The 22641-nt window shown below is 46.2% G+C and overlaps 1 protein-coding gene across 1 annotated transcript in view; it reads right to left on the bottom strand.

Annotated features, from left to right (window-relative positions):
• CPPED1 (calcineurin like phosphoesterase domain containing 1) overlaps positions 1-22409 on the bottom strand; it is a 117677-nt gene extending 95268 nt beyond the window's left edge. The window contains exon 1 of the mRNA XM_067706604.1: positions 22199-22409. Within this exon, the coding sequence (XP_067562705.1) occupies positions 22199-22268 (70 nt within the window). The 5' untranslated portion in view covers positions 22269-22409. The remainder of the gene's footprint in view (positions 1-22198) is intronic.
• Positions 22410-22641: the final 232 nt, after the last annotated feature.

Genomic DNA, 22641 nt, shown 5'->3' with positions numbered 1-22641 from the left:
TAAGAAGACAAGCATGTAAACAAACAAAATTACCTATCCGTACTTTCCAGAACAAATTATGTATGTGTGTTAACCTGCCAGTTCTTGAACTACAGCTTAAAATGCTAGCTGTTCAGTCAAATCACAACCTACCTAAACTCACCCTGAACAAGGACTGCAATGAAACCCCGTTGTGTGCATCTCAGTGCCAAGGACAGCGATCCAGCACTGCAACGGATCTGACTCATACTCATTGAGCCCTTACTACATGCGGCAGAAAGACTCCAAAACGCCCCCGCAAGACCCCTGAGTCCTGATACTCACATCCTGTGTGATCCCCTCCCCTAGAGTGTGGGCTGGACTGCTTCTCATTAGCAGAATACAGTTATGGGATGTGCCTTCAGAGACTGGCTAGACCAAGATATGGAAACAACCTAAATGTTCCTCAGTGGATGAAGGGATAAAGAAAAGGTGGTATATACATACAACAGATTTTAAAAAAGGAAATCCTGTCATTTGGGACAAAATGGATGAACCTGGAGACACTAAGCTACCTGCAATAAGCCAGTCGCAGACAGACAAATGCTGCCTGATCCTCAGCTTGTATGCAGAATCCAAACAGTCAAACTCATAGAAGCAGACAGTAGAACGATGGTTTCCAGGGGCTGGGGGGTAGGTAGGGGAAATGGGGAGGGGAGGATCAAAGTTTCAATTATGCAAGATAAGTGCTGGAGATCTACTATACAGGATGGTGCCTATAGCTAACAATACTGTATTGGACACTTAAAATTTGCTAAGAAGGTAGATCTTAAGTGTTCCTATCACACACACACACACACACACAAACAACAACGACAATAAAGGGGGCGGGAAGAAACTTTAGGAGAAGATGGATGTTTATGATAGATGTTGATGGTAGTGATGGTTTCACAGGTCTGTACTTATCCCCAAACTCACTGAGTTGTACACATTATATATGTACAGCATTTCATGTCATCATATCTCAATACAGTGGTTTTGAAAAAAGAGAGAGAGAAGGCTAAAAAAAAGACCCTGACTTTCACCTTGCTCACTCTCCCTCACTCTCTCTCGGAGCCCTTCTCCTGGAGGGAACAGGCTGTCATGATGAGTAGCCTCCTGGAAAGGCCAACATGGCAAGGAACTGAGGGAGGGCTCTGGCCAACAGCCTGTGAAGAACAGAGCCCCCCGCCCCCCCATGCAACAACCTGAAAGAAACCAAATTCTGCCAACAAGCATGGGAGTAAACTTGGAAGAGGATTCGCCCTAGGTGAGCTTTTGGATGAGACCACACCCCAGGTGACACCTTGACGGAACCCTCATGAGGCCCTGCAGCAGAAGGACCCAGCTAGGCTGCACCCAGATTCCTGATGGAACTGGGAGATAGATAATGCACATTAGTTTTCTCAAGCTGCCAAGTTTCTGGGCAATTTGTTACACAGACCCGACTTAAAGATAAAGGGCCAGGAAGGAGTCAGCAAAACTTCTTCAAGAGCTCAAGGTTGGTGTCATGAAAAAAACTGAGATTCTGATTTGAGTTTTAAAGTTAATTGTTGGCACTGTTCATTTATTTTACTTTAATAATAACCATTTTGCACTGATGAATGCTTTTAGCTATGTTTCTGAGGCAGTTTGCAAAGCTGTTTAAACTGGCTAAATTAATCAGGGAGATGACTGTCACCCCAAAGATGGGGCATAAATCAATCTGCTACAACAACCAGAATTTAGAAGGTTTTCTACAGTGAACCTTTTAACAGTTATAGTTGCCTATCACAAATAGTCATAGTCTCGAAAAGTTGTCCTTGGAGGTATTAAATCTTTCATTTTTACTGGTTTACTAAGTAAAATCTCAGAAAGAATCTCAATTTTATGATGACAAGGTACAAAATAAACAGATTTGACCTAAAATGAATGACAGCTCCATGTCACTGTTCCATCTACCTTATCCATCTAATAAAGGCAACCTGCTGACTCAGGGTTCTGTGTTCTCAAAAGCACCTGGAGCCTCTTAAAGTTCCTGCTACAGAAGTCTGTGGTGTTTGGCCTCATCTTAATTTTAATCAAGGCTGAATTTAAGATATTTGAAGGCTGGTAAGACTTAGTACTAGATGGAGGGATCTTTTGTAAACTTATACCTCCCCCACCCCTCAGAAGGGCAGACTTTTATATTAGGAAAGCGAATTCTTAAAAACATTTGCATTAGATTATTTCACCGAAGTCCAGAATTACCCCAAGGACAGGGCATAGGTATTAGCCGACTGACACCTACAAGGGCCTGAGAATGCTTACGATGATGCCTCCCTTCCGGGGCAGAGCAAATGTCTGGCCCCAGCTTCTCTCTTTAGACTCCGGAAAGCACTGTTCTGGCAGCTCTAACTGTGGAAGTCTAGATGTGGTAAGGACCATCCCTAAAGCAACCTGATACACAATCAGGGCATTTAAAAACCACTTAAGGGTCTGGTGGCTTATTGCTTGTTGTTTTGTTTTGTTTTTAATTTTCCTAGTCAAAGAGCCTAAAGGTGAGACAGCCTGGTAAGTGACTGACAACCCATTTGGAGCAGAAGTACCTGGAAATGGAGGCTGAGGGAGAAGGTGAGGATGACGAGAGAGCAGCATTATGCAGGCCGTACTTGGGCACAGGGGGCTGGGCTGGGCCTCCACCTCAGTCCTCAAGGTGTGGCAACGGACCAGCAACATCACCATCACCTGCGAGCTTAGGAAGCCCGCCCCAGACCTACTGAGTCAGAAGCTGCACTTTAACAAATTCCCAGGTGACTTTATGCAAATCCAAGTGTGAGAAGTACTGGCATGCAACTAATCAAGGACCTGTTTAAATGTGTTTTATATCAAACAGATGTAAAGTGATTGTTTCCCTAAATTGAAACAACGTCTGGGAGGGGTTTTGCTGTTGTTAGTGGCTGTGTTTTTTGTTTCATTTTGTTTTGCATATTTTCCTATTCATTCTGACGTCCTGCCTATGTCCAGCTCAGGTATTTGGTCCTAAACATTTCTTGGTCTTATCCATTACTGTCTAATCAACTCCCTTTAAATCACCTTTCAAAATCAATTCAGTTTTCTTGGTAAGAATTCCAAGATTCCAGGTAAGAACTTACTCAGGGAATTCATTACTAATTAGTGAGTTCTAACACTTTAGATTTTCACATGACATCATGACATACAGTGAAAGCACCTGCTAGCAACTGTGTGTGTGCAGCATACACAAATGTGTGTTTTCAAAAGCACAACAGAGAGGTAATTTTCCTTTGTCCAAATTTGATACAAGAATGCAGTCAGGGACTCTAATTGACAACTATGATAAGACCAAGGTCAAATTTTTGAGATAAACTAAGTATTTTGAATGAATGGATTAAAGAATAAAGTGAGTTGCTTAAATTAAGATCTCATTTCTGACCCTGATGGTGCTAAAACCAGATTGTAATCTTTTGAAACATTTGACACAAAGCTCTGGATAATGCCTATATGGTTCTTAGTGTTAAGACACAATAATGCATACATTCATTTAGCTAAAACACTTCAATCTGCTATGAGTAAGAATGTCTACAGTGAATGTAATTTTTTCAACAAATTCAAAGAGACGGTGTAATAGCCATCTACTGCTATGTGACAAATCACCACGAATGCAGCACCTTGAAACAAGACACATGATTTATCTCACAGTTTCTGTTGGTCAGGAATCTGGGCACAGCTAAGCTGGACCTTCTGCTCAACATCTCTCAAAAGCTGCAATCAAAGTGTTGGCTGGGGCTGGAGTCTCATCTGAAGACTCAGGTCAGGCAGGATGTGCTTCCCCGCTCACTTAGGTGGCTGTGGACTGAGGGACTGAGGGCACCTGTTCCTTCCTGGCTGTCAACCAGAGGCCACCTGTTCCTTGACACGTGGGCCTCTCCAACGTGGCAGCTCATAACGTGGAAACTTGTTCATCAGAGGCGGCAAGAAAGAGGGTTTGCTAGGAAACGGAAGTTACGATCTCATGTAACATGATAATAGAAGTGACTGCCCATCACTTTTACCAGGTTCAATTCATTACAACCAAGTCGCTAGGCCAGCCCACGCTCAAAAGCAGGGGCTCATGCAGGGAGGCAGGTCCTGTCTGCCACAGATGATAATATTAACTAACATAATTAACTAATCTCAGGTAACCACAAGTTTAACGTGACCCTCCTGTACTGAGCTGAGTGAGCTCATTTGTTGCAGCCCATCCTATGAAGGCTGAAGGCTCACCTTATACAAGCCCACCTTTTCCCCCTAAAGAACTGGAAATTGTGCCGGAGGGATTCTCAGGGTTACTTTAACCAACACTCTCATTTAACCAAGGAGGGAATACTGAGGCCTGGCTAGGGATCTCAGCCATGGCTCAAGTTCAAGGTTACAGTTTATGAGCAGCAGCCTCTATCGTTCAGCATCTCAGTGCTGCCGGGCTGGCCTGGAGAGGAGAGAGCCATGAAGAAGACGGAATGTTCCCTAGGCTGCCTGCAAGTTGCCCACCTCCATAAAGACATTTTTTGTCTCCAAAAAGTTTCCTTTAAATGGCACATCTTGATGAGTGCGGAGACAGCACACAAAGATAATGCTGACAAGGTGCTCACAGACCCTGCCAACAGCAAAGGGCCCAGGACATCTATTTTCTGTGGGATGCTAACTGGTGATCTCCTCAAGACATTACAAACTTCAGGTCTCTCGATGCGATCTGATTAGCAGGTGTATTCTGTTTGGCACACGCCGTGTTTATAAAATTTTGAATTTGTTGCCAACAATTTAAATGCATGAGTTTCATATATACAACTGGCTTTCTGGATTCTCATGGAAAATCTGGCCACACCAGGCCCAAATGGAGTGTGCCAACGATTGGCTGGGACTGAGCAGTAACTGCCCCTTTACTGGCATGAATGCTCTGGAATTCACTGCGGTCCACATCTGGCCCCATTCACCACCTGGCCCCTGAAGACATCTGGGATGAGAAGCCCTTATCCACGGTAACCCTTCCATTTTGCTTAGAGGTACAGAAGAGGAGACTCACAAGGTCAAGGGTAAATAACTTGATCAAGACTAACAAGGCGTGAGGGGCAGAACCAGGCCAATTACACCACAGAGCCCTGACTTCAGGGCAGGTGATCACACAAGTGAGATTAAAGAGAAGACTCATCGGCTAGGAGTGCCAAGGTCTGCTCAAATGACAAGCTGGAAGAAAACAAGCCCCAAGCTACCAAAATAAATTGTCATAATTTAGTATGTTACCATAGCCTGAATCAAAATTTAAGATTAATTGAAAAATACTTTTTAAAGAAAAAATGGGCCTTAGAAGGAAATCTGACTCATCCGTCATATACAGAGTAACAAGATTTGGCCACTTCCAATTTTCAGCTAATGGATAGAGACTGTCATAGAAACAATCTTTCAAAATCGAGGGATAAAAAGGACACTGGATTTGGTATTAAATCATGATCAGGAAAGGCCTGTGAGTCTCCTTTAAGCATTACTGAGTACAAAGCAACTGTATACAGAAGAGAATCTTAAAGACCTTTTAAAATTCACATGATTCTTTACCATTAAGCCTTCCTATGAGATTCTATTTATGTGCCAATATCTTGCCTGAAAAACAGACATTCAAATTGCAATTGTTCTTTACAGTTTGCACCTTTAATATCACGAACTAAATGTTTTCTTGAATTTGTCTCTGACAATATATTTCCTCTCACTCATTTTTATTATACCTTTTGGGCACATTTTTCAATTGTTAATGAAAGTTGACTTTTTAATATACACCAAGAATTAGAAATCGCATTGATCCTTTCATTCTTACCAGTTAATCAATAACTAACTATAATGAACGCACCCCCCCACAAAAGTGAATGAATCACTACTTCCATCACCCAACTAGGAAAAGGCCTACGGGAGTCAGCCATGTCACTAATCAACACCTAATACTCTAATAATTTATATTTTCATGATGTGCTAAACCTGCCACTTTATAGGCAGCCCCAAATAATTCAAGGTGGAATACAATGACAAACAGCTTTCTTACTTTACTGTTTATAAATAAGAGTCTCATTTTCTAAATCTAGTTTGACTTTCGGAAGACAGAATTAAAGTCACAAGATAGTGGTTAAGAAGTGTGAGAGCTACAACACATCACTGCACTGTAAGAATGTTTAAGAATTCAATGTTCTGACTCCTGTTAACGAATCTGACTCAAAATAACACATAAATTGGGACTATAGAGGCCACATTTCTCCACTGGACTATAAAGTTAGAGAATTAACTCAGCATTAACTGAGAACGTCACTGTCTTGGGTCAGGCGTCCACCAGCCCCACCTGGAGCTACCAAGACAGCTCCATGCAGGACTCCCTGCTCGGATCCATCTCAGACCATCACTGCCATCGTGACTCTTTAGAAAATGCTCACCCTGGTCATCAAACTCCCTCGCTGAAGGGCCACTACCTTCTAACCTCCATAAGGAAAGGCCCACATTTGCTTTCCCTTTCCAGTATTCTGTCAGCATGTTATCATTTGGTCCCTGGCAGGTGGGAGGCATTCAGTAAACATCTGATGAAGGGATAAATGAAGATGTCAGTGGACCCTCGCTCATTCCGGCACCTGGTGCTAAAACACAGCCCGAAATTTTCCCAACTGTACCGATTACTGTTCCCACTAGACCAGTGGCTCTAAACCGGGGATGATTTTGATCCCCAGGGCACATCTGATGTCTGGAGACATTTCTGGATATCACACTGGGAGGGGGATGGTGCTTCTGGCGTCCAGTGGACAAAAGCCGGGATGGTGCTAAACATCCCACATTACACAGGGCAGCCCCACAAAAGAATCCAGCCCATGTCAACAGCGAGACTGAAGAACCCTGCACAAGACATACCACAGGATCCCACCACATGGACCCTTCCCTGCTCCTCAAACACGCCCCATGCTTTCCCGCCCCTTCCTCCAGGGGATGCTCTCCATTGTACCAGCTCCTCCTGCTGAGGTGCTGTCTATCCTTCCGGGCCCAGCTCACATGCCACTTCCTCCTCCCCGGCAAGCGGATGCAGCTCTGACTCTTCCCCTCATTCAGAAAGTTTGTTCTGAGGATGGGTGTCATATTAGTCACCAGACATTCAACTAGTGGGCAAGGCCACAGGTCCCATTCCTTAAGACCTTACAAGGACTTCCCTGGTGGCGCAGTGGTTAAGAATCTGCCTGCCAATGCAGCGGACAAGGGTTCGATCCCTGGTGCTGCGGAGCAACTAAGCCCGTGCGCCACAACTACTGAGCCTGCGCTCTAGAGCTCACGAGCCACAACTACTGAGCCCACGCGCCACAGCTACTGAAGCCCACGCACCTAGAGCCCGTGCTCCGCAACAAGAGAAGCCACCGCAATGAGAAGCCCGCACACTGCAACGAAGAGCAGCCCCCACTCGCCGCAACTAGAGAAAGCCCGCACGCAGCAACGAAGACCCAATGCAGCCAAATAATAAATAAAAATAAATTAATTAATTTAAAAGAAAAGACCTTCAGAATGGTGGTGAGACAGACAACAAACAGGTCAACAACTAAGCTCATTACACACTGTGCTCCTTGGTACCGCAGAAGTAATCAGGGTGATCACGGACGGAGCAACTGTTGGGTGGGAGAGCTCTGTGGTAGATGGAGGAGTGAGGCAACACAGGAGATGAGATTTGAGGATGAGACAAAGCCAGGCGGGGGGCTGGGGAGATGCACCCCAGACAGAGGGCACAGCAAGGACCAGACCCTGAGACCAGGGGTAAATATGAATACTGGGGATAAAACAGATCATACCCAGACATGTGGGCTTGGGGAAGGGCTTCAAGCCCCTGTACCACTTTGGGCCTCCATCTCCCAAAGCCCTAACCTTGTCCCAGGACAGCCCAGACTCTGAGGCTTGAGTGCCAGGATCAAATCCCATTTCCACCCTTTACCAACTCTGTGACACGGTGCAAGTTCCTTAACCTCTCAGGGCCTCAGTTTCCTTATCTGTAAAGTAAGAATAACTCACCTACCTCAAAAGGGTTGTTGTGAAGAATTAACTGAGTTAATACATGTGAAGCATTTGGACTTAGCACATACTAAGCAGTCAAGTGTGCGCTTCTATTACCATGACTGTTATCCACGGTAACTCCTACCCTGTCTTAGCAGACAGCGTTCTCAAAATCTTACCCATTTCTTTGTTTCCCATAGCACATAGTGGGGCTCAGAAAATATCTGATGGTATATATGTGTATATGTATGTATGTATGTATGTATGTATGTATGTATGTATGTATGTGTGTGTGTGTGTGTGTGTGTGTGTGTGTGTGTGTGTGTGTGTGTATGCTTTGGTCTTAACATCTTTTCCTTTATATACTGTGGATATTGCTTTGGTTATAAAATGGCAAAGATGGGTTGCTTTACAGCTGCCCAGAAGCTTTCTAGCTAAAGAGCAAACGCCAACGAAATGCAATTTTTGCAGTTTCTCACAGCAGCAATCTGCACAGTGAATCACAATCTAAATGTCTTCAGCAATGCCCCTCATCTTCTCTGGGGACTAATCTTATTTCAGTGGTTAAAAAACAAAAACACACAACAGTAGCAAAACAATCTTCACCGCTTTGGGACTCTTTCTGGTTTAACAATCCAAATGTCCCAAAGGTAAGACTGCCAGAACTTAATGCAGCAGTTAACAGTGTCTTTCACTAGTGGTTGCCTAGGGCTAGGGGGATGGGGGTGGGTCGGGGGTGACAACTGAGGGGTGTGGGGTTTCTTTTTGGGGTGGTGAACGTGTTCCAAAATTTGTGGTAATGGTGGTACAGCTCTGTGAATAGACTAAAAGCCACCGAATCGTTCACTTTGAAAGGGTGAATTGCGCGGTATGTGAAGCTGTTTAAAAAAGTAGTGTCCTTCAGGGCCCCTCCGCCCCCAAAATAATTCAGTGCGACAGCAAAATACTCAGAGTCTCCAAATTACGTTCCCTAAGTACCAAAGTGAATTTACCCAACCTCTTCTCAGCCCACATGCATCCAAAAGGTAGCATTTTGAGATACGCAAAAGCTTCTGAGTCATAGCTTGGCTGCCACACTTGCCGTTTGGGGATGAGGGGCCTGCCAGCATCTTTATCTGCAACCCTTCAGAGAAGTAAGAAGGCAGATGCGCCAGGACTACTTGGCCAGGCGGCTTTCAGCATTCCTGGCTTTGGCCAACGCTGTTCTGGACAACGTCTAAGCGGGGAAAAAGACATTTTCCATACCTCTCTCACTTTTCAAAAGCAGAACTCCATTGAGGGTCTGCATGTTTTGGGTGGAGGTTTGCTATGACTTTTGCGCCATTCCCCGTGTTTCACTGCCAAGAGAGCCTGTGGCTGCTGGCCCAGGGGTTGGTGCTTCGGGGAGAACTGGAAGAAGGTGCTCGCTCTGGACAGAGGCAGCCCTGCAGGCACAGGCTGAGCAAACGGAGGCCCTGGATGGGAGGAGAAGACCACCCTTACTTGGGGCAGATGCAGCTCCGAGAGGGGGCAAGGAGAGGAAGGACCCGCCTGCGAACAAGCACCGGCCCCAGCGGGTGCCTCTGAGTACGGCACCAACTGCCCAGTGGTGCGTGGTTTGCAAGGGTCCTGTTGATTGGCTCAATACCTTGGTTTCTGTTGGTTTTGTCCAGAGAAAACATGATGTGTGTAAGCTGTGGGTTAGGTGGATACACACACATGATCCTGTGGGCATTGTACTCATTTTCATTCATTTATTCACATAATGAAAGGCCACTGAAGGTCCACTACTGCCAGACACCGTCCTAGGCCTGGGCTTCCTGCTCCACCCCCAAGGAATTTATCACCTACGGGCAGGAAAGGACAACAAAGTCAGAGGAGTAAAGACACAACTCTAAGTTGTAACAAGTATCATAAAGGAAAAGAACGGGTGAAGGCGAATGGCAGAGAACCTAACTTAGAATAGGAGAAGCAGCACAGGCCTGAAGAATGAGGAAGAGAGGGAAGAGGAGGGGGACAGAGAAAAGCCACGGCAAGGGCTGACAGACCCAGTTTTTGTTTCAAAGACATGACTCTGGATGCTGTCCAGGGAAGAGACTGGAGGGACAAGAGGGACTCAGAGGCTGCTGGGACTGTCCGGCTGAGAGGCAGGGTAGGTGGGGTGGCCGGGCTCACGGTGGTGGGAGCCGGGAAGCAGCGAAGTAGATGAAGCCCAGGTGTGCCCTGGGGGTGCGTGGATGGGACTGTGGGCGGCTGGGACACGGAGCGCAGGGCGAAGCAGAGGTCAGGAGCGACTCCCAGGCTGCTGGTCGGACAGAGCTAGGGGAGACTGGGAAGGGGCAGACTTGGGGGAAGATGAGGTGCTCCGTCCTGCTCCACTGTATTCTGGGGGCGGGGCCAGAGGGCAGGAAGCCTGAAGAGCTGCGTCCTCCTCTGGATCCTCCCACTTACTAGTTTGGGGCCTGAAATCACCAAAGCGTCCCCACATAGATGAAATCAATGCACTTGTCATCCTGGCTGCTCCTTAAGACAGATCTAGCCAACACTCGGCCTCCTTCTTACAAATGAGGACCTGCGCCATTAGCTTGACAAAGAATTTTCTTCTTTTCCTTTAAACAAGGCTACGTGGGGGAGTCTGGACGTTCTTTCGCTCAACAAATATTTCCTGGGTGTCTGACTCCACATTCTCTTGGTCCTGAGAGTGGCTGGCAGCAGTTCCAGGGCTTCTGGAGTCTCCAGGTGCCCTGGCCCCGTGTTACTGCCCCTTGCTCGTTGGAGGGTTTGACAAAGTTAAAACTCACACACTGCACAAATATAAAAAGTTGTCAGTTAGTCCCCTCTGTGAAGAAGATACTCTCTTAACAGACGTCCACTAGACCAATGTGAAGGAGTTATCAACACTCTCCATGCCTCCACGAAGGCTCTGACCACGGCCCAGGGCAAGCTGATGGCCTTCCCGTGCTCTACACACCTCTGCCCCGCCCTTCATGGAGTGTCTGTCAGGAGGTGCCCCCGAGTCTGTTCATGCCAGCACTTAGTTTTAAATCGCCTAATTTAATCAAACATGTAAGCCAGAGAAATACAAATGTAAAAAGGGTTGTTTCTAATAAAGCAACGACGGATGCTTTGGGAAGACTCAATAAAAGCAAGCTGGTAAAAATAAAATACTATTGAATTAGGTGTCGGGGAGGCAAGTGTGAAAGATCTGATGAGAAAGTGTAAAGCTAGAAGAATCCTTCGCTCAGACTGCTCTCTAGGTGATTTTTAACTGACTGCTCCACTGGAAAAAAACCCAAACTGGAAAAGATTTGCTATGGGTGTTGTTTATGCAAGAAAGGCTCCCGGGCAGGCCCATCTGTAAACCCATGCTCCAAGACATGACCTTGGCCTGACCTCAAAAGATCAGTAACTGAATTTACATTTATAGTTTACATTAAAATGAAATGTCAAAAATGTGTAATTTTTTTAATGATTCCCCTCTTTAGCTAATTTTTTCTATTCATTGACAAACTACCAGGCTTCTACTGTAGTTAAAAAAAAAAAAAAGGAAAACTTCTAATAAGACGCTTACTCCACATCATACGTAAAAATTTATTCAATATGGACCCAGACCTAAATGTAACAGCTCCAACTATAATACTCTTAAAAGAAAACACAGGAGTAAATATTCACAATTTGGGTTTAGGTAAAGATTTCTTAGATATGGCATCGAAAGTACAAGTAATAAAAGAAAAAGTTGATAACTGGGACTTCATCAGAATTAAAAACTTGGGTCCTACAAATGATATCATCAAGAAAGTGAAAAGACAAGCCACAGAATGGGAGAAAATATTTTCAAATCATATATTTGACAAGGGACTTGTACCCAGAACACATAAAGAACTCTTACAACTCAATAATAAAAACATAAATAACTCAGGCAAAGGATCTGAACAGACATTTCTTCAAAGACTACAAATAGCCAACAAGCACATGAAAAGGTGTTCAACATCATTAGGCATTAGGAAAATGCAAATCAAAACCACAATGAGGACTTCCCTGGTGGTGCAGTGGTTAAGAATCTGCCTGCCAATGCAGGGACAGGGGTTTGATCCCTTGGTGTGGGAAGACCCCACATGCCGCGGAGCAACTAAGCCCGTGCACCACAACTACTGAGCCTGCGCTCTAGAGCCCGCGAGCCACAACTACTGAGCCCGTGAGCCACAACTACTGAGCCCGTGCACCTAGAGCCCGTGCTCTGCAACAAGAGAAGACACTGCAGTGAGAAGCCCACGCACCACAACGAAGAGTAGCCCCCGCTCGCCACAACTAGAGAAAGCCTGCGCGTAGCAATAAAGACCCAACGCAGCCAAAAATAAAATAAATTAAATAAATTTATTAAAAAAAAAAACCACAGTGAGATTCCACTTCACACGCATTTGCTTGGTTATAATCAAAAAGACAGACAATATCAAGTGTGAATGAGCATATGGGGAAATTTGAACCTGTATGCACTGCTGCTGGGAATGTAAATGGTGCAGCTGCTTTGGAAAAGTTTGGTGGTTCCTTAAAATGTTAAACACAGTTACTTATACGACCCAGCAACTCCAATCCTAGGTGTCTACCCAAGAGAAATGAAACAGATGTCCATACAAAAAGACCTCTAGGGCTTCCCTGGTGGCGCAGTGGTTGAGAGTCTGCCTGCCGATGCAGGGGACACGGGTTCGTGCCCCGGTCCGGGGAGATTCCACATGCCGCGGAGCGGCTGGGCCCTTGAGCCATGGCCACTGAGCCTGTGCATCCGGAGCCTGTGCTCCGCAACGGGAGAGGCCACAACAGTGAGAGGCCCGTGTACTGCAAAAAAAAAAAAAAAAAAAAAAGACCTATAATGTGGATGTTCATAACAGCTTTATTCATGATAGCCAGTGTCCAAATGGGGGAATGTCCATCAATGTCCAAAAAATATCGAAATGTTCACCAACAGGTAAACGGATAACAAAATGTGGTAATCCATACACTGGAATACTGTTCAGTAACAAGGAACAAAGTGCTGATACACACTGCAACATGGCTGAATCTTAAAAAGATTATGTTAAGGGAAAGAAGCCAATCACAAAAAACCACAGATTATATGATTCCATTTATATGAAACGTCCAGAAAAGGCAAAGCAGGGAGGTAAATTAGTAGCTGACTGTGCTGGGATTGGAAACATAAAGAGACTGAAAATGGACACAAAGTATCCTTTTTGGGGGAGACTGAGAGCTTCTAAAATTCTGATGTTGTACCACTCTGTAAATTTATTAAAAACCAGTGAAACTTGAAATTAGTGAATCCACATACCGCGGAGCAACTAAGCCCATGTGCCACAACTACTGAGCCTGCGCTCTAGAGCCCGCAAGCCACAACTACTGAAGCCCACGCGCCTAGGGCCCATGCTCCGCAACAAGAGAAGCCACCACAATGAGAAGCCCGCACACCGCAACGAAGAGTAGCCCCCACTCGCTGCAACTAGAGAAAGCCCGTGCGCAGCAACGAAGACCCAACGCAGCCAAAAATAAAGTAATTAATTTAAAAAATTAATTAAAAGCATTCATTTCATTTCCTTCATTGATAAGTTTGAATTTTTTACGCCACAATATTTTCAACCCTCTTCAGACTTGAACAAACATTTCCAGGCCTACTGTTTCTAGAGAGGTTCTTAGGTGAGACCTGGAAGGGATGAAGTACATTATTCTTTAGAGATTTCACTTATTCTCTGCGAGACGGTTTCCAGAAGGGACCAAGAAACATTCAGAATCAGTGAATAGAGTTGGCTCCTCTGAAACAGCTGTGGAGGTTTAAAATGTCCAAGGAAATCATCATTTTAGGTAAACCACTGAAGATCCCTGTTCTCTAAGGGGGAAAATATTCCAGTGGTAAAATGAACTGGAAAAACTGATTAGGACCTGAAAACAATTAAAGATAGTTAATTTTGAAAACATATTTTATCTTGATATTTCTCCCTTTGAGAATTTCTTCAAAACTGATGTTGTAAACTTTTCAGAAAGACAATTATTTGTTAGGAGAAAGTAATCTTAATTAGGATACGTCAAGGAAATATAATTATTAATTTGCCTAATTAAAATGAATATTTGAACATGCCTGAGGATTGTGAGCCTTCTCAGGTGAGACACGTACAACTTACTTTCTATAAACATCTGTTGACAGAGCCTAGCAGGTTGTGTTAACAGGAAATGGATGACTGAAGCCAGGCTTCACATACAACACTCCCGGAAGAAGTGCGTGGGAATACTGTTACTCAAAAACTATCGGGGGAAATGGTCTTAAAGTGCTTGCCATGGACTGTTTGTGTCCCCCCAAAATTCTTACATTGAAATCTAACCCCAAATGTGATGATATTTGCAGATGGGGACTTTGGAGGTGATTAAATCCTGCGGGCTTAGTACTGGAATTACTGCCCTTCTGAAAGAGACCCTAGATCACTCACTCCCGCTTTCCTCCATGGGGGGACACAGCAAGAAGACAGCCATCTACTACAATGATGGTCACATGTTATTATACAGTACATGTACATTGTACATAAAATGTACAACTTTAAGAGTGCACTGTAAGGTAAAGTGTGGACTTTGGGTGATTATGTTGTGTCACTGTATGTTCAGTTGTAACAAACATACCACTCTGGTGGGGGATGCTGATGATGGGCAGGCTGTGCACGTGTGTGGACAGGGGATGTACGAGAACTCTCTGTACCTTCCGCTCAATTTTGCTATGAACCTAAAACTGCTCTAAAAAATAAAGTCTTAAAAAAAAGAAAAAGAAAAAAAAAAAGACAGCCATCTATGCACCAGGAGGAGGGTTCGCCCCAGACACTGAATCTGCAGGTTCCTTGACCTTGGACTTCCAGCCTTCAGAGTGTGAACAATATATTTCTGTTGTTTTTAAGCCATCCAGCCTATGGTGTTCTGTTAGAGCAGCCTGAGCTGGGTAAGACAGCACTCTTTCATTTACTTGACAAGCTTCACTTGAGAAACAAACTGTTTAATTCTGGAGGGGGCTTCCAGGAGGGAGTGTGAGGGTGATCAGGGTTGTGATTTGAGGCACAGTTGCTTGAGTTCACCAAAACCTCTTTGAGAGGCAATGTGTATTTTGGCAAGAGACAGAAAAAGCCAGTTCCTTTCCTTTCTCTTCCAAGCCTGCCCTTGGGGCAGCTCTACCAGCTTACCACCTGCCCACAGAGCCTGAACTGGCAATGGACCCTCCAAGAGGATCGCTCAAAGCCACCAGCAACACTAATAGGGAACTAGGACCCAGGTAAGTCAGTGACAGCAGTAGAGGCAGCTCAGGGGTAGACTAGGTGCTCAACTTCTAGTGAAGGGTTCTGAGCCTGACCCTCCAAGGCCGGGCCTCTAGAAGCCCTGAGCTGTATGACGCATACTGGGCATGCCCACTGGGGCTGCTCAACCCACAGAGGAGACCAAGCGCAGGCCCCACTTCTAGAAGTCCAGGGTCATTTTCCCTCCTCCTATCTCAATTTATCTTCTCAGTCTCTCTCCACCCCCTCCACACCCCACTCTTTTCCAGGTGAGCACCTCTCCTGCTCTCTGGTCCCACGGCAGCCCTGGGGCAGCTCCAGTGGGCTAGGAAGCTTCACACCTCAGCGCCCCCATCACCTCCACCAGAAGCTCCCCACCACCACCACACGCCCCTCCAGCTGCTGGAAGTCAACAAATTCAAAGTGAACAATGTGTGCCTTGGAAATGCTGCTTCAAGACGAGTGGCTGAGCTCCAGCTTCCAATCAGATTGCACCCCAAGTTCCTCGCAAGCAGAGACTCTTCTGTTGTTACTGCTGCAGCCAGACCATTCTTTCCAAAATGGAAATCAGATCATGTGTCTTTGTGTCCTCACACATGCAGCTTAAAGACAAAACCTCCCCAATGACCCCTTCCCCATGCTCCAGTCTCATCCTGCACCACCCAGCTCCAGACTCAGGGGCTTCTTTCTCCTCTCACCCTTCCCTTTCCTGTCCCACCATGTCAGACTTTCACACTTGCTCCACCTGTGGTCTACAACGGTCCTCCCCCTCCCTTCAGAGCCCAGGTACCTCCTACTTATCCTTCAGCAATCAGATGACACACCCCTTCCCCAGGGGAGCCCTCCCTGCAGGGCCTTATTAAGATGCCCCTCACTTCCTGACAAGTGACATTCCTCACTTCCCTGACACTTGCCACAGCTGGGATTTATGATGCTTTGTGTGATTGGCAGGTTAATGGTAGGCTCTCCAAGTAGCTACGTGCCAGAGGTGAGGAACCACATCTGGTTTTCACTCATCACTGCACTCTGGGATCCAGCACAATGCCTGGGACAAGGGAGGTGCTTAGTACATTTGATGAGTGGGCAATGGATGGACAGACAGATGAAAAGATGGACATAGGATGGATGGACCGTCTGGTAGACAGATGGATAGACAGAAAAACAGTTAGATAGAAGGAGGGAGAGATGGTCGAAGAAGAAATTTGTTCCCAGGGCCAACCCCTCTTCTGAGCCCTCAATGCCAGCTTTTCCCATCTCCTCAGATATTGCTCTCCAACAATTATCCTGCCTTTTGCATTTTTCAACCCCAGATCCATCTCAGACCAATCATGTGACCTTGGGCAAGTTGCCTAGCCTTCCTGAGATTGATTTTCTCCCACTGTAAAAAGAGGGTAACCCTAATAGCTAGCTCAACAGCACTACTTTGAAGATTACATGAGATAATCCACACACAGCACAGAGGATAGTGCCTGGCACGCCGTAAACACCTGATAAACGTTAGATGCTCCTGCTGTTCTTATCACCATTAGTACTACCGCAAACCCTTCAGCCCTCCTTCAGCATTGCTCCTCCTTCAAATTGCTACGACCCTATGTCTACCCTGGATCACCAAACGGCTCCAAACAGAATCCTGCCTTCGCTGACTGCACATCCTCAATCTCCACCATTCCTCAAAAGCCATGCACCAGGCTTCCTCCTACAAACTGCACTGAAACTGTCCTGAAGGCGACATAACAAACCTGCCATCCTCTGCTCAGCTAACACTCACCTAGATGTCTGCAGCATCTGAGCCTGCGGACCACCCCGCCTTAAGCCCTCCTCCCCAACTTTGGTACCAAGGCTGGCTCCTGTATTTATCTTCCAAAATTTCTGGTTGTTTCCTGCTCTGAGGCCTTCAGTGTGTCTTTTCCTTCTTCTGACCCCCTAAACGATGGCACATCCTAAGGTTACACACACACACCCCGTCCACTACTCCACACCTTGCCCCTCAGGAACGCCGCCGACTCCTACAGCGATATCATCTACTTGCCTCTCTGTGGGTGGCACCCACACCTCCATCCCCAGCTGTGCGCCGCACCCCGCAAGTTGCCTCAGATTTCCTGACCGCAACTCAAAGCCACCACTTCCCAAATTAATCCCATCAAACCTGGCCCTACTCCTTACTCCCTGATTTCAATTAACAGTCTCACCATCACCCAGGACCAATGCTTAAAATCCCGATTCCCAGGCTTCCCTGGTGGTGCAGTGGTTAAGAATCCACCTGCCGATGCAGGGCACACGGGTTCGAGCCCTGGTCCAGGAAGATCCCACATGCCGCGGAGCAACTAAGCCCGTGCGCCACAGCTACTGAACCTGCGCTCTAGAGCCCGTGAGCCACAACTACTGAAGCCCGCGCGCCTAGAGCCCGTGCTCTGCAACAAAAGAAGCCACCGCAATGAGAAGCCTGCGCACGGCAACAAAGAGTAGCCCCTGCTCGCCGCAACTGGAGAAAGCCCACGCACAGCAACGAAGACCCAACACAGCCAAAAATAAATAAAATAAAATTAATTAATTAAGAAAAAAAAAGCTTAAAAAAAAAATCCCGATTCCCACTGCAGTGGCCTACAGAGCCCACCAGTTGCCAAGAATTATTTTTTGTGCCACAGCTCTGTGCTTAGATTATGAGCCCTTGCCTTCCCCTTGACTTTTTTTTACTCATCACAAGATACTAGAGAGTGCAACAGGAACACAGTAAATACTTCCTGAACTGAAAAGAGACAGTGCAGAGTCACAAGGATCTCTCATAGCCTGCTAGTGGGAGCATAAGTTGGTGCAAACATTCTGGAAGGAGATTTGACAAGATCTAGCAAAGCTGGAAAAGATCATACCCTACAACTCAGAATTTCGCTCCTCTGGGTACATGCCCTGGAGAAATGTCTCCCTGTGTCCACAAGAAGGCTTGTACCAGAATGTTCATAAGAGCACCGTTACCAAGAGTGGAAAACAGAAATAACTGAATGTCCATCATATCAGGATCCCAGCAGGAAATAGCTGGCATACTCAAATCAGGATAACTAAAGGAGCGTTTAATCACTTGGGATGAGTTGAGTATCGAAAAACACCAAAGGACCGTTCAGTAGTCCAACACAGAAAAGCAGAACTACATCTGAAAAGAGTTCCAGCAGAAAGCCCACCTTAAAAGCAGCAGTGAATCTCAGGTAAGGAATACAGTCAGGTTGAGGCAACCCCACAGGGACTAAACCAGGGGAATAAACACGCTGACAATTGTTTTCCCCACCCTCTAATCTCCAGTCAGGACTTCCCACCAGCTGAACCCAACAGCAGGCCAGAGGGCAAGGAGCCCCTGGATGAAGCCCAAAGATGTCAACCTCCTGGGGCATGGCGGAGCAGGGAGAGAGTGGGTATGGAGAGGCAAGAAGATCCTCAGCATATCCAGCAACAGAATGTATCAATATATGCTGATACAACGGCTACTGCCCAGCAGGAAAATGAGCAGACTAGAGCTACTTAGACCAATATGGATAAATCCCCAAAACCTCACATTGGTTTGAAGTGGTGCCCGCCAGGGCACAAAAGCCCTTCCACGTCTCCCATTACTTGTTTGCAGAAAAAGGCTTTAGTATCCTAAACCTTCCCTGAGTTCCAAAGGGCAGATTCAAGGGGTTACTAATTAGGGAAGTGAGGAAATGCAGAAACAAAGGAAAAGCAGGCAACAAACAATAGTTCAGCTATAACAGAGTCTCAGTTCCTAACTGGACAGATACATGTAAAAGAATGAAGTTAGAACACTCCCTAACACCACACAAAATAAACTCAAAATGGATTAAAGACCTAAATGTAAGGCCAGACACTATCAAACACTTAGAGGAAAATATAGGCAGAACACTCTTATGACATAAATCACAGCAAGATCCTTTTTGATCTACCTCCTAGAGAAATGGAAATTAAAACAAAAATAAACAAATGGGACCTAATGAAACTTAAAAGCTTTGCACAGCAAAGGAAACCATAAACAAGACAAAAATACAGCCCTCAGAATGGGAGAAAATATTTGCAAATGAAGCAACTGACGAAGGATTAATCTCCAAAATTTACAAGCGGCTCATGCAGCTCAATAGCAAAAAAACAAACAACCCAATCCAAAAATGGGCAGAAGACATAAATAGACATTTCTCCAAAGAAGATATACAGATTGCCAACAAACACATGAAAGGATGCTCAACATCACTAATCATTAGAGAAATGCAAATCAAAACTACAGTGAGGTATCTCCTCACACCAGTCAGAACAGCCATCGCCAAAAAGTCTACAAACGATAAATGCTGGAGAGGGTGTGGAGAAAAGGGAACCCACATGCACTGTTGGTGGGAATGTAAATTGATACAGCCACTATGGAGAACAGTATGGAGGTTCCTTAAAAAACTAAAAATAGAACTACCATACGACCCAGCAATCCCACTCCTGGGCATATACCCTGAGAAAACCATCACTCAAAAAGAGTCATGTACCACAATGTTCATTGCAGCACTATTTACAATAGCCAGGACATGGAAGCAACCTAAGTGTCCATCGACAGATGAATGGATAAAGAAGTTGTGGCACATATATACAATGGAATATTACTCAGCCATAAAAAGAAACGAAATTGAGTTATTTGTAGTGAGGTGGATAGACCGAGAGATTGTCATACAGGGTGAAGTAAGTCAGAAGGAGAAAAACAAATACCATATGCTAACACATATATATATGGACTCTTAAAAAAAAAAATTGGTTCTGAAGAACCTAGGGGCAGGACAGGAATAAAGACGCAGAAGTAGAGAATGGACGTGAGGACGTGGGGAGGGGGAAGGGTAAGCTGGGAAGAAGTGAGAGAGTGGCATTAACATATACACACTACCAAATGTAAAATAGATAGCTAGTGGGAAGCAGCCGCATAGCACAGGGAGGTCAGCTCGGTGCTTTGTGACCACCTAGAGGGGTGGGATAGGGAGGGTGGGAGGGAGACGCAAGAGGGAGGAGATATGGGGATATATGTATATGTATAGCTGACTCACTTTGTTATAAAGCAGAAACTAACACACCACTGTAAAGCAATTATACTCCAATAAAGATGTTTTTTTTTAAAAAAGAGTCGTAATTCTTTAGTCTTACAGTTCCCTCAAGAGATGTGCCTAACAATCTGATACAGTCTTCAAGTTCTGCAGGCCCCCACCCAGGTGAGGGATGGTAAGTACCTGCTGAGACCCCAGACTGGTCAGAACCAGAAGGCTGATGCTTGAGATTCCTGGACCACCATCCTGTTACCTCACCAGCAACCAATCAGAAGAAAGTCATTCACCCTGTAGCTGTCACCCCAAATGTTGCCTTTTAAAACTCTTCCCTGCTTCTCCATTGGGGATTTCCCTGGCAGTCCAGTGGTTAGGACCCTGTGCTTTCACTGTCAGGGCCCGGGTTCAATCCCCGGTCCGGGAACTAAGATCCCACGGGCCACGTAGCGCGGCAAAAACAAAAACCTCTTCCCTGAAAACTACAGGGAGAGCTCGGGTCTTTTGAGTACGAGTTACCTGTTCTCCTAGCTTGGCCCTGCAATAAACCTTTCTCTGCTCCAAACTCTGATATTTTGTTTGTTTGGCCTCACTGTGCACGGGGCGCACAAGCTTGGGTTTGAAAACAGGTTGGAAAAAGGCGTATTAAAATATTTAGAGAATGGTCACCACAACAGACTGTATTTTCTAAAATCCACCTCAGCTAGATTTCTGGCCTTACATGGTCTTCCAGAACCTTGCCACCCCCCACCAACAGCTGCAAAGAAAGAAAAGAATAAGGCTTTCGGACAGGAGTTACAGGAGAAACCCACTTTAGTAAGGGTAGCCAGGGAAAATCTGAGAAAGTGACTGAACTTTAAATAAAGTGTGAAGGTTGAGAAAGTGCTATTAGCTAGGCGAGCAAAGAGCAAGCACAAAAGCCCTACGGAAATAAAGGACTTGGACCTTTAAAATTGAAGTTAAGAAAACCAGTGAAGCAGGAGAACTGGGCAAGGGGAAGAATGGTGAGCATGAAGCAAGAAAGGGGAGTACAAGTCAAATCACGCAGCGTGTCTGGGCTGACTGCCCCAGGGTGACAAAAACTGGAATTTGACCACGCAGCAAAAGACGCAGGGAGGACCAATAAAACGGGCAGCAATGGTCCCTTTTACAGCTCTAGGGCTAACATTCACTTAGCACCTAGCCTATCAGGCACTTGGATACAGAAATCCTTTTAATCTGCTAACCCTCCCCTATGCGGTAAGTATTAACAAACCCATTTTCACAGCGAGGCAGATTATCTAAATCCAAAATCCAAGCATTTAACCCCACACGGCTCTTCTGCCTCCCCTCTCCAGTTCTGATGGGCACTGCTAACATTTTGGCGGATGACTCATATTATAGAAGGTAACCATGATTATGGAGTATAAACTATATCGTGGTGAATGACCATAATAAAAATAACCGCATCTCACGTGCACCCAGCGCTTATCCTGTGCCACACACTACCTCGCTGCGATTATTCCCCTTTTACAGATGAGGAAACTGAGACCAATACTCGCTGAGCAACGTGTCCAAGGCAGGGCTTGGAAACCAAGTCCAACTGCAGAGCCCACGCTATTAACTATGCTTTGCTGCCTCACTCTATCTTTTCTCAGGGAATCTTGGTCAAGGCCAGCGAGGCTCCACGACCGTACCCCTTGCCCAGACACTCTTCTTTCAAAAGCGCCCCTGGAAGCCCCAAGTGCGGGCGGTGCGGCCTCTATTGCGGTCCCCAGCCCCCGGGTGCAGCCCCCGCTGGGGTCCGGCTGGAGGCGCACATCCCGACCGAACGTTCCCGCCGAAGGTTCCGCAGCCCTGAAACCATCACCTTCCCAAGCGAAGGGCAGGCAGTACCTGAGGAAAACGCGTCCAGGGTCCTGCCCCGAGCTCTGAGGAAAACACCTCCCGCCTCCGCAGCCGACATGGCAAGTTTTCCGCCTCGAAGGAGTCCACTGCGTAGGAGGAGCGGCGCGACTCCTAACCGCCCAACTGCCGTTTGGGGCCTGCCCGGCTGGGGGCTGCGCCCTCTGCTCGGGGCGGGGCGGGGCCGGCGGGCGCGCGGGGCTCGGTCGCTCGGGGCGCCACTAGTGCTGCCTGAACGGGGCGGAAGCGTGAGGGGCCCCTCTGGGATCGACTGGGGCTCCTGGCGAGGGAGCCAACTTGCCTGGCGCCTGCAGAGTGAGCGCCTTTGGACTCAAGGTTTGTGGGGGGGGCCAGCCGTTCCCTAAAAGTGGGGTCTGCAGGTTTAACAAATAAGAATACAGGACGCCTAGTTAAATTGGAATTTCAGATAAGCA

The sequence above is a fragment of the Pseudorca crassidens genome, chromosome 15, assembly GCF_039906515.1.
Source record: "Pseudorca crassidens isolate mPseCra1 chromosome 15, mPseCra1.hap1, whole genome shotgun sequence".
Taxonomy (NCBI): Eukaryota; Metazoa; Chordata; class Mammalia; order Artiodactyla; family Delphinidae; genus Pseudorca; species Pseudorca crassidens.
This window is presented reverse-complemented; position numbering and strand designations above follow the sequence as displayed.